The 12,628-nt window shown below is 43.4% G+C and overlaps 1 protein-coding gene across 15 annotated transcripts in view; it reads right to left on the reverse strand.

Annotated features, from left to right (window-relative positions):
* Positions 1-12,628, reverse strand: part of PTPRS (protein tyrosine phosphatase receptor type S) — a 332,155-nt gene that overhangs the window by 79,378 nt on the left and 240,149 nt on the right. For 11 of the 15 annotated variants that reach the window (XM_087871557.1, XM_087871358.1, XM_087871534.1 and 8 more), the window contains one exon: positions 1,432-1,737. The exons of the other annotated variants lie outside the window; for them this stretch is intronic. In XM_087871557.1, coding sequence (XP_087727683.1) covers positions 1,432-1,737 — 306 coding nt within the window. The remainder of the gene's footprint in view (positions 1-1,431; positions 1,738-12,628) is intronic. 15 annotated transcript variants of the gene reach the window in all.

A 12,628-nucleotide genomic window follows, 5' to 3' on the forward strand; every position in this document is an offset into this window, starting at 1 on the left:
ATTAATAATTCAAAATTAAAAACATTGGACATAGATATGACATCACTGGTCCCAAGCATCTTTACATTTGAATCTTAAAACAAGTTTTTTCATCATTGTGTTTCATCCGGGAACAAGCCAGCTTGGCCTAGTGATTAAGGCGCCAGGTTAGAAAGCGGGAAACGGTGAGTTATAGTCCCACTTTAGGCATAAAAGTTGGCCGGAGACTTTAGGCCAACCACCAGGAGATTGTGAGTTCTAGTCCTATTTTAGGCATGAAAGCCACCTGGGAGACTTAGGGCCAATCACTAGGAACTAGGAGATGAGGAGTTTTAGTTCTGCCTTAGGCACAAAAGCTGGCTGGGTAACTTTGGGCCAATCACCAGGAGATGGTGAGTTCTAGTCCTGTCTTAGCCATTGGATAACTTTGGGCCAATCATGAGGAGACGATGAATTCTAGTCCTGTGTTAGGTATGAAAGTTGTCTGGTGATTCTGGGCCAATCACCAGGTGATGGTGAGTTCTAGTTCCGCCTTAGGCACGAAAGCCAGCTGGGTGACTCTGGGCCAATGACCAGGAGATGGTGAGTTCTAGTTCCGTCTTATGAATGAAAGCCAGCTGGGTAACTTTGGGCCAATCACCAGGAGACCGTGAGTTCTAGTCCTGTCTTAGGTATGAAAGTTGTCTGGGTGATTCTGGGCCAATCACCAGGAGATGGTGAGTTCTAGTTTCGCCTTAGGCATGAAAGCCAGCTGGGTAACTTTGGGCCAATCACCAGGAGATGGTGAGTTCTAGTCCTGTCTTAGCCATTGGATAACTTTGGGCCAATCATCAGGAGACGATGAATTCTAGTCCTGTGTTAGGTATGAAAGTTGTCTGATGATTCTGGGCCAATGACCAGGAGATGGTGAGTTCTAGTTCTGTCTTATGAATGAAAGCCAGCTGGGTAACTTTGGGCCAATCACCAGGAGACGGTGAGTTCTAGTCCTGTCTTAGCCATGAAAATTGTCTGGGTGATTCTGGGCCAATCACCAGGAGATGGTGAGTTCTAGTTTCGCCTTAGGCATGAAAGCCAGCTGGGTAACTTTGGGCCAATCACCAGGAGACGGTGAGTTCTAGTCCTGTCTTAGCCATTGGATAACTTTGGGCCAATCAACAGGAGACGGTGAGTTCTAGTCCTGTCTTAGGTATGAAAGTTGTCTGGGTAATTCTGGGCCAATCACCAGGAGATGGTAAGTTCTAGTTCTGCCTTAGGCACGAAAGCCAGCTGGGTGACTTTGGGCCAGTCCCTTTCTGTCAGCCTAACTAACCCACCTCACAGGGTTGTTGTTACAGGGAAAACAAGAGGAGGAAGATATGTTGGCTAAGTTGACCGCCTTGGGTTATTTGTAAAAACAATAAAGGCAGGATACAAATAGAGATGGCAATAAATTTAGGGAGAAGTCCCACTTACCATCTTCGTCGGTACGGACAATGACGGGCGAGCTTTCCGGGCCGGGCCCCATAATCGTATGCGCCACCACGGTGATGCGGTACTCCGTCCATTTCTCCAGGGCTTCCAGGCTGATCTGGGTGGTTGTGGCAGGGATATCCTTCACCTCTTTCAATTCGCTGACCTCGGGATCCAGGCCTCGATACCGGACGCTATAGCCTTCCAAGTCACCGTTTTGGCTCTCAACGGGAGGTGGTTGCCAACTTACCAGAATGGCCGTGGACCTGGTGCTGACACATTTTACGTCTTGAGGGGGGGCGGACGGTTCTACGGTAGCGGGAGGGGTAGTTTGGGGTGGTGGGAATCGGGGGAAGAGGGGGGGAGGAGAAGAGGGGGCGGGCGGAAAACAAAATATAGGAAAGATAAAAGGAAAAAAAAAAGGAAAAAAATGATAACAAAAAAACCCGAAACGAAACGCACCAAAAAAAAAAAAAAAAAGCTTGGTCCAGGAACATATAAACTCAGAAAAATAAACAAATAAAAACTAAAAAAAAATGGGCTTCTTTTCCATGAAAACGGAAATAAACGAAGGATTAACGGGGGCGAAAAAGCAAGCGGGCAACGCAACTCAAGAGACACGGGGGCTTGGTTGGGCTAGCTGGTGCTTAGCGGGTCAAAAAAGTCAAGATAGTGCTCACCATGGCGGCAGCCATCTTGAGTTTCTGCCTCTCTGAGATCAGCGTTTCTCAGCTGTGAGAATTTTAAGACAGGTGGACTTCAACTCCCAGAATTCTGGGAGTTGAAGTCCACCCGTCTTAAAATCCCCATGGTTGAGAAACACCAGCAAAGAACATTGTGCTTCTTCCATTCCTATAAAAAGGATAAATCCTCCCTGCCATCTATCCTATTCCCATCATTGGGGAAAAAACTCTGGACTGCCGGGATCTAGTCCCTCTGCAATTCCACCAATCACCAACCATATCTCATCCCCGAATCTGCTTCCTTCGCAATCTGGCCTAGAAGCCATGAGGGATCCATGATCTATTACTTTCTGGGATCCCCTCTCGGCAACCAAAGGAGAATGGTAGACATCTTTTCCGCTTGCTAATCTGCAGGTTGCAAATAGTAATTTATAACCGTGATTAAGGCTTTTAGAGCCCGGAGCATAAAGAAGGTTTATCTATCTATCCATCCATCTATCCATCTATCATCTATCTATCTATCTATCTATCTATCTATCTATCTATCTATCTATCTATCTATCTATCTATCTATCTATCTATCTATCTATCTATCATCTATCTATCTATCTTTCTTTCTCTCTTTCTTTCTTTCTCCCTCTCCCTCCCTCCCTCCCTCCCTCCCTCCCTCTCTCTCTCTTTCTTTCTTTCCAATTATTTCTCCAACTGGACGCACTCCAGATGTCAGGCTGGCCAGTGTTAACCAGCATTAATTTAATAGAGAAGGAAAATCTTTAAGGGGCAGATTTACTCTCTTTTTGGTTTAAAAAGGGGCCTGATTCATATTCACCTTCCTATCTTCAGCTAGGTTCCCCTTGAAAGAGGCTTAGGAGTGAGTTCTACAGGTAGTCCTCGACTTACGACCGCAACTAAGAGCAGAATTTCCATTGTTAAGCAAAGCGGTTGTTAAAGGGAATTGCGCCTGATTTTACAACTTTTCTCTCCGTGGTTAAGTGAAAGACTGCAGTTGTTAAGTGAATCATCACACGGTCGTTAAGTGAATCTAGCTTCCCCCCATTCAGGTCAGAAGCTGGCTGGGAAAGTCGCAAATAGCTTTTATGTGACCGCCGGGGAGGCTGCAGCTGTCGTAAATACATGTCGGTCGCCAAGCGACCTAATTTTGATCATGTTAAACGTGGGAATGCTGCAACTGTCATAAGTGCAAGGACGGGTCTTCAGTCACATTCCCCCCCCCCCCAGTGGCATTGTAAGTTTGACTGGTGGCTAAAGGAATGGTTGTAAGTCGAGGACTGACTGTAAATTTAGAGGCTTTTGTTTCCTGGGAAGCTTTACAGCCGATACACCTTGATAAAATCTGGTTAACAAGAGAAGCAAAAAATTTCTCTTTAATTTCAGGAGGCTCAAGGAAATTCTCATTTGGGCTTCCTGGTTTCTTTAAGGCAGGATAGTCCAAAACTTAAGACTGGTGGATTTCAATTCCCAGAATTCCCCAGTCTTGGCTGGCTAAGGAATTCTGGGAGTCGAAGTCCACAAGTCTTAACCGAATTAACAGCGGAGTTGAAAGGGACCTTTGGAGGTCTTCTAGTCCAGCCCCTTCCGCAAGTCTTGAACTCGCCACATTTGGAAATCCCTGGTTTAGAAGGTTTGTGTTTAGGGGAAAGGAGGGTTGATGCCCAGCCTGTAAAATAATTCACCAACTCTTGTAGGATTCACACATCTCAATTTCTTAATTAGCCCTTCCCCTCCCAAAAAAAACCAGCGACAGACACTCAAAAGCAACAGAGAAGTTTTGGAACACAAAGAAATCAAGCGATTAAAAAAAAAAAAAAGACAAACGGTCGGGTTCCAAATAAAATAAAATAAGGGAAATAACCGTAATAATAATAATAATAATAATAATAATAATAATAATAATAATAATAATAATAATAATAATAATAATAATAATAATCCTCAAATTATTCATCAAGCAAAGCCTTCTAGAGTCCACGTTCAGTAGTCTGGGTTTACCTACCTTTAGCACTGGTTAACTTTATCAGACTGTCTCGTGAAAGCTCGGCTGGGGACGATGGGATTCACGGAAGGTTCTTAAGATCCGGGCCTGAACTCACTGGCTCCCCCCCCAACCCCAAAGCACCCCTGTCCCTACCCTCCAATCTGGCTTCTTATGACAGGCTTCAGCAAAAAAAGAAACAGAGAGGTCCCTTCTTTTTAACTGGTGCCAAGAGAGTTCTGGGTTCAAGTTACAGCCCTGTTCTTATCCCTGACACTACACTTTCCCGGAAGAATGGTAAATCCCGATTGAAACGAGTAGGAAACCTGCCTTCCAAACCAAATTCAAGTAAAGGTGGCGTTTCACAAGCTAAGCCACTTTAAGATGGGGGCACGGGGGACAGGGATGACTTCAACTCCCAGGATTCCCCAGCCAGCAAAGAATTCTGGGAGTGGAAGTCCGGAACATCTTTAAAAAGTTGCCAAGGTTGAAAAAAAATAAGCTCAAAATAAGGAGAGCAACATTTGCAAAAATGTTATGTCAATACAAGTCTTCCCTCACGTCAAGGTCAAACTAATTTAGATGGAAAAGAACTAATTCGCAACCTTCTTTCCTTATGGAGAGTCTATTCTTTATTTCAAATTACGGATCCCGTTTCTAAAGTTTAAATTCTAAAATTTAAATGGCTAAATTTTATTTCAGTTACGGATGCCATTTTTAAACGCCTAGCCCAGGAGTCAGTAACCCACAGCTCTGGAGCCGCATGTGGCTCTTTCATCCCTCTGCTGTGGCTCCCTGACACCGGTTGGCTCCACAATTGATAGGGCTTTCGGTTAGGACAGGTAGAGGAAAAAGGACGCCACACTAGGAGGAGACTCTATGGTGGGGGAACCGGACTTCCGGTTGGCTCCAGAGTTGAGGGGGGCAGGGTGGTGGTGTTCCGGTTAGGACCTTTGTGGCTCTTTGAGTGTTTAAGGTTGCCGACCCCTGGCCTAGCCATATCCAATTGGAAATGAACCTGGGGTTTTTATGCAAAATCCGTTTTCTCACTTCTTTAGAGAAGGAGAATTAATTTTCCCAAGGGGCCACAGGAGAAACAGGGACTGTTGTGGAAGGCCAAACCAATAGGGCTGTGAAGTTGTGTAGGCACACACCCACACACAGAGCCAATGGGGAAGCCGGATTCATTTAACAACCGTGTTACTAATTTCACAACCGCAGTGATTCACTTAACAAATGTGGCAGGAAAGGTCATACAATGAGGCAAAACTCGCTTAACCAATGTCTCACTTTACAACAGAAATTCAGGGCTCAATTGTGGTCATAAATTGAGGACTAAAGTGACTGGATAAAAGAAAAAAAAAAGACAAGAACTTTTGTTGCTAATTGGAAACCGATTCTGGACTTTGTGCTTGAGGTGGGAAAAAAATGAAACTTTGAGTTTGGGTTTTATTGATTAGATAAATCTGTTGTTATAGAAATGGCTAGTTTATACTATTATGGAAAAAGAAAAAGTTGAGGTTTGATGCTATTATCTTATTCTACTGCACCAAAGGGAGTCGGAATTCAATGCCTTTTCTTCCCCCCCACTTCTTCTCTACACTTTTCCCTCTCCTGTTTTTCCTATTATTTGCCTTTTTATTTTTGTACTTTATATTATAAACTAATTAAAAGGATTGACAAGGTAAATTGAGGACTACCTGTAATAATAACGATAAGACCAACCCCAAATTTAGCTTATTCAGCATTTTGAAGTCTAATCAAGATGCCCCATTGAGGGAGATTCAGAAGGGGTTTTTGAAAGGTTATAAATGCCTTTTTCTTATGCAAATTCCCAAATTGACATTCAGAAAGCAAGCTCAGACACTGGAATTATTCGATGATGCTGGGGAGAAGGTCATCATTTTTTTTGCCTTCTATTTTTCCTGTTTTGATCCTGTCAAAATCATCTTACGGTGGGAAAAAAAAATCTCCCAAAACACAAGATACAGGTAGTCCTCAACTTACAACAGTTTGTTTAGTGACCGTTCCAAGTTACAACGGCACTGAAAAATGTGACTTGTGACCATTTTTCCCAGTTACAACCTTTACAGCATCCCCGTGATCAGGTGATCAAAATCCAGATGCTTTCTTATATTTATGACGGTCGCAGTGTCCCAGGGTCATATGATCCCTTTTTGCGACAAAGTTCATGGGGAAGCCAGATTCACTTAACAACGGTGTCACTAATTTAACAACTGCAGTGATTCACTTAAGAAATGTGGCAAGGAAAGTCCTAAAATGGGGCAAAAAACCTCATGTCAACTTGCAAAGCTTTCAAGTTGCCATGAGCAGGAGGGAGGGAGAACTGATAGAGCTGATTGATTTCCCTAACTGAAGCTACATTCCATACATTCTTTCTGACCGCAATCCGAAGGAGGGTGTTGGATTTCACAGCCAGCCAAAGTGGTTAATTGGAGAATGTGATTTACGACATGGCCAGAGAGGAGGGGAGAGACAGGGTCATAGGGGAACGTAAATCTACGTGGGATTAGTTCTAACCGCATCCGAATATTGCCGAAATGGTGCTCCTAATAAATGACTGTATTTCTTTTGAAGTTTGGCTCATGGCTCATGAATTAATTAGGGCATCTTTCGGAAACTTCACACCTCACTTAAAAAACATCTCACTTAGCCACAGAAATGTTGGGCTCAATTGCAGTCGTAAGTAGAGGACTTCCTGTATTTTGTCCATTCCCAGCCCATAAAATATTTCAGTTTAGGGGGAGAATGAGAGACACCCAATCTAATTTTTCACGCATGTTAGTTAACGTGCCCGTCGGATTATACAATTAGTTCTGCTTCGAACTTGCTCTATAGACTTAGATTAGTCTTTTTGTGCTGAATTCCATTGTTCCCAATTTACACACCTTCCAAATAATCCCATTACTGTATTCCGGGTTTGTTCTTTTTACTATTTAATTGGGAAGGTTTGAAAAGGAAAGAGGAGGTCAGCCTGTTTTAAATAAATTAAAAAAAAAAAAATCTTCGGCACCAAAAGTACAGGACCTGATCTGAGTTGCTGAATTTCTTCCCTGCTTCAAAACTGGGACAAGTCAACTATTCCAATCAAAGACAATCAAATTGTTATAAATCCTCCTCAAGGATAGGTAGCACAGTGCCGAAAATTATCCAATTTATGTTGGATTTGTTGTTTTCCTACCTATTTTGGAGGGGGAGAAGGCGGTTGTTATAGACTGTATAATTTGAGGTATGAAATTCAACTTTCAATTCCTCTTCCGTAATTCAATTTATTTTGCCCCAGGTGATCACAGGGTCACGGAGCTGGGTAGGCATCAAAGGCATCTAGTGAACGGTGGGATACACTAAAACTGTGTTTATGAACCTCAGCGACTTTAAGCTGGGCTGGCTGGGAAATTGTGGCAGTTGAAGTCCACCTAGCTTAAACATTGCTGAGGTTCACTGCTGTAAGAGCCATATTTATTTTTTAGCTTGGCAAACTTATCCTTGCCAAAATTTTGAGATGTTGAATAAAAGCATAAGGACCTCATTCTACATCCCATTTTTATTTGGAAAATATGATTTTCTCAAGATGTCAACAAACCCGCTCTCTCTTGCCACATTGCTTTCAGGATTCCTGTGGTGAGACAGGCAGCTATGCAAATGGTTTAAATCCATCCTTTTCACACTTGGCCATTTTTTTTTAAGACCAGTGGATTTCAACTCTCAGCAAGCTAGCTTCTGGGAGTTGAAGTTCACGGGTCTTAAGAGGGCCAAGTTTGAGAAACACTGGAGTAAACGAATGAATAGGCTAAACAAGGAGCTAAAGGATTGAACAAGGCTAGACAAGAAGCACCAAATAAGATGAAGGATTAAATAAGGCTAAACAAGAAGCTCTAAACTAGAAAGGTCTTTCACGTCCTCTGAGGAATGGGTTTTAATTTTTAATTTGTGCCCGACAGAGAGCTGTCTGAAAGGGGTCTTTTTCTACCCATGATCCTCAACAAGATAACCTTTATCTAACCCTTTTCTCCTCACTAAGAAACCCACTAAAAGAAGACCTACCAGATTCTGGGTGGTTTTGAAAACACGGGAGTCCTCAACCCAGTAAACTCTACTTCCAGAAAAGAGGGGCAGCACCCCCAAAATGCAGACTTTCCAACTTTTGCCAACCTGATTCCCAGCGGGAGGGGACGGGATGGGGTGTCTGTCCACTCACCCTTCTAAACAATCCACTTCGGGGCAGGTCAGATAAAAATCATGAACTGGGCTTTTTTCCTCCTCTGGCTAAGCCGAGGGGCCAAGGGAATGCTCCATTCTATGACTTGTCTGGACCATACCGTCTGTGCCAAGATGCCACCCCACGCTGGCCTTGCTGTTGGAGAGGATCCACAAGGAGTTTCCTTCACAATCCAGCCCAACCTGTGTGAATTCAAGGAGGCAGGCGCGCATGTGGGTTGGCGGGTAGGTGTTAGCGTGTAGGCGGGCACTTGCATTTTCTCGACCAAGGGGCAAGGGAGATTAAGCACTGGGATGGTGGTGTGTGTGCCCGCACATGGCAGCGGGCACTACGCCCTCTTCTCACCGAGGCCACCAAGGGCCGGGCAGGTATCCCAAGGCGTGCAAATTAGGATAGGCCATTTTAAGAGGGCTGGAAGAGGGAACAGGTTGAGCTGTATTTGTGAATTAGCCAGTACTCACCTTTCACACGCGTTAAAAGTTGACTGTCCAAGACTCAACAACGGAAACCTGACTGATCTTTCATACGGAAGCGATAAGGATTTCTTTTCTTTTTTTAAATTTTAACCCTTTAGGTACCATAGACTTTAGAGACCTCAACGTCAGGCCACTGGCTATTTAAAAAAGAACAAAGCCTACACCTCCCCAAACTTCTTTTTTTTTTTAAAGGGTTCCTAAAGTCAAATGGCTCCATGGGGCAATGGAGTTTTTGGCCCTTCACCCATCTAACCAAGTCAACGTTGAGAAGAAAAGGACTTATCGAAAAGGGAAATGAAACGACTTATCCCAAAGAAGAAGCCGAATCTATGGATTTTGGAAGAATTGGGGCAATGTCTTTTTTTTTTTTTTCATCCCAATAATTCAATTTTTTTTCCCCCTCCCTAATCTCATGATTTTGGGACACATTTTAGAGATTCTCTTAGGCATCCAAGTCTACCGTCTTTGGTACTTGAAGAGTTAAACACCAAGTTGTTTCAAGATCCAAAAAAAAGAGAGAGCATACGTTACCTTTAGTTTAATGGATTTGTTTTTAACAAAAATCTTGGGGTTTTGATGCTTGGGGTGCCCCCCACTTTAGTGGAGAAGTGCTGTGAAAAGACATGCCATGCAAGGCAGGGAAAGGAGTACCAGCCGAGCCAGGGATGGTTGCATGGAGGACTTGGCACCAGACACAATAGCAAACGGGGACAATGGATGGATTGGGGAAAAAGCTAAGCAGAGATGTGGTGGCAGGACACCTTAGAGGAAAGGAAAGGAAAGGAAAGGAAAGGGGCATATCTGCATAGAAAAGGTTCCAGATATGAAAAGCAAGCCTGGGAAATGTCTTCTGGAGAAGATACCACTGATCCTGCTCAGTCTGGAGATTCAAGGATTCACCATGATAACAATAGCACTTGGACTTATATACCACTTCACACGGTGCTTTACAGCCCTCTCTAAGCGGTTTACAAAGTCGTCCTATGGCCCACAACAATCTGGGTCCCCCATTTTACCTCGGAAGGATGAAAGGCTTGAGTTGGTCAGGATCGAACGCCTGGCAGTGGGCAGAGTTTGCCTGCAATACTGGATTCTAAACCACTACACTACCAGGGCTCTTGAGAGAGAGGGGGGGAGGGAGGGGGGGGAGGGAGAGAGGTATGATAGATAGATATTGTAGACAGAGAGATGATGTTTACAGAGTCAGCATGTTTATCTATCTATCTATCTCTATATCTATCTATCTCTATATCTATCTATCTATCTATCTATCTATCTATCTCTATATCTATCTATCTATCTATCTATCTATCTATCTATCTATCTATCTATCTATCTATCTATCTATCTATCTCTATCATCTATCTATCTATCTATCTATCTATCTATCTATCTATCTATCTATCTATCTATCTATCTATCTATCTCTATACCTATCATCTATCTATCTATCTCTATATTTATCTATCTATCATCTCTCTCTCTCATCTATCTATCTATCTATCTATCTATCTATCTATCTATCTATCTATCTAGCTAGCTAGCTAGCTAGCTAGCTAGCATCTATCATCTCTCTCTATCCATGTACAACGGAGAAGTTGTCAAAAAAAAGGGTCTGCCACATAGAAGAGGGAGTCAAGCTTTTCTCCAAAGCACCTGAGGGCAGGACAAGAAGCAACGGGTGGAAACTAATCAAGGAGAGAAGCAACTTAGAACTAAGGAAAAACTTCCTAACAGTGAGGGCAATTAACCAGTGGAACTACTTGCCTCCAGAAGTTGTGAATGCTCCAACACTGGAAGTTTTTAAGAAGATGTTGGATAACCATTTGTCTGAAGTGGTGTAGGGTTTCCTGCCTAAGCAGGGGGTTGGACTAGAAGACCTCCAAGGTCCCTTCCAACTCTCCTATTCTATTCTATTCTATTCTATTCTATTCTATTCTATTCTATTCTATCCTATCCTATCCTATCCTATCCTATCCTATCCTATCCTATCCTATCCTATCCTATCCTATCCTACAACCTCGTTCAGCCTTCACATTTTCCTACATGCTTGTTGGCATCAGTTTTTGTCACCACACAGAATTGATGAACTGCTTTAGTTAACTAAATTTGCATATCGGTGATTGCATGACCTCCGTAAGTGTCTTACGCTAAGTAAATAAATAAATTAGAAGTCACTCCAAAAACTGACATACTGGCAAAAAAAATAAAAAATAAAAAAATAAAAATAAAATCATGCTGGTTTATGCACGTAGCGGAAACGTTCCCGTAGAAGATATGCACCTATTCCTGAACGCTCTGCATGAAATAACATTTTGAAATCATCTCTTCCAATGTTATTTATCTGGGGGGCAATTTTTTTCTTTCTGCAAACCTAGCGTGACGCTGCCTCATAATAGCCTGAGAAGTACATTTTTGGTTCAGGACAGGTTGAGAAGTGTCAAACTTGACTGAAATGCAAAGGGAGATTCCTCCCCACTTCTAATTTTTGGAAAAAATCACCTCGGCCTGCCAAATATCGGAAATCCTTGCAGAACTTAGAGAAGAAAAATTTGGACAGGCTGAAAAATATGCAGATATGCCCTGGGAGCGAAGACAAGAAAGAGAAGGAGGGAACAACAAACCATGCAGTTTTGCGGTGAAAAACATATTTTATTTTTCCACGCAGAGAAAGCATCCATGCATCAGACAGACATGCCAGCCGAGGGAGAAAGAGAGACAGAAAGAGGGAGGGAGAGAGAGAGAGAGAGAAAGGAAGGGAAACTCGCCAGGAAGACTGTATGAGGAGAAGGCTGCACTGGAGGAGAAAACAAGTTAAAAGAAAGGAAGGAGGAGGAGGAGGAAAAGACACAGAAGCCTGCCCAAGCTGGGAGGTCTGAACGCCGAAGGATCCCACCAGCGACAGGGAAGAATTGGGCTCCTTCCTCCAGCAGCCAGTCAGGAAATAAAAGACAGGTTTTCAAGAGGTTACAAGACCACCGAGCAACCTCCCCTGCCCCAGGTCACGTCCCCCCACCCCCAGGAAGCAGAGATGGTCTGAGCTAATTGATGAGAGAGAGAGAGACAGAGAGAAAGAAAGAAAGAAAGAAAGAAAGAAAAAAAGAAAGAAAGAAAGAAAGAAAGAAAGAAAGAAAGAAAGAAAGAAAGAAAGAAAGAAAGAAAGATGAAGAGGTGAAGGAAAAAGAGCGGAAGGAAGAAAAGGGACGGGAAGGAAGGAAACAATGGATCAGAAGGAAGGAAGGAAATGGGCGGGGAAGGAAGGAAGAAATGAAATAGATGGGTGGGAAGGAAGGAAGGAAGAAAATGAGTGGGGAAAGAAGAAAGGAAAGAAATAGGTGGGTGGGAAGGAAGGAAGGAAGGAAATGGATGGGGAAGGAAAGAAGAAATGAAAGATGGGTGGGGAAGGAAGGAAGGAAGGAAAGAAATAGGTGGGAAGGAAGAAAATGGATGGGGAACGAAGGAAGGAAAGAAATAAGTGAGTGGAAGGAAGAAAGAAAGGGAGGAAGGAAAAAAGGAAGGAAGGAGATTGGTGAGAAAGGAAGGAGGAAGGAAATGGATGGGAAAGAAGGAGAGAGGGAGGGAGGTAATGGATGGGAGAAAGGAAGAGAGGAAAGGAAGGGAGAGTGATCCTTGGCCCCAGACCTCATCCTAGGTTATTCCTGGTTTGGCTTTATTCCAAGACCCCTCTCAAGAGAGACCAGGAGTGGGGAGGGGGCAGGGATGGCTATTCTCCACAGGGCTGATGGAATTGAATGATGGGAGCCCAGTCAAGGTCCTTAGCCTTTCCTCCTGGGTGAGCGGCTGGTGG

Source organism: Pantherophis guttatus, chromosome 1, assembly GCF_059756535.1.
Source record: "Pantherophis guttatus breed Tessera chromosome 1, ASM5975653v1, whole genome shotgun sequence".
NCBI classification, from domain to species: domain Eukaryota; kingdom Metazoa; phylum Chordata; class Lepidosauria; order Squamata; family Colubridae; genus Pantherophis; species Pantherophis guttatus.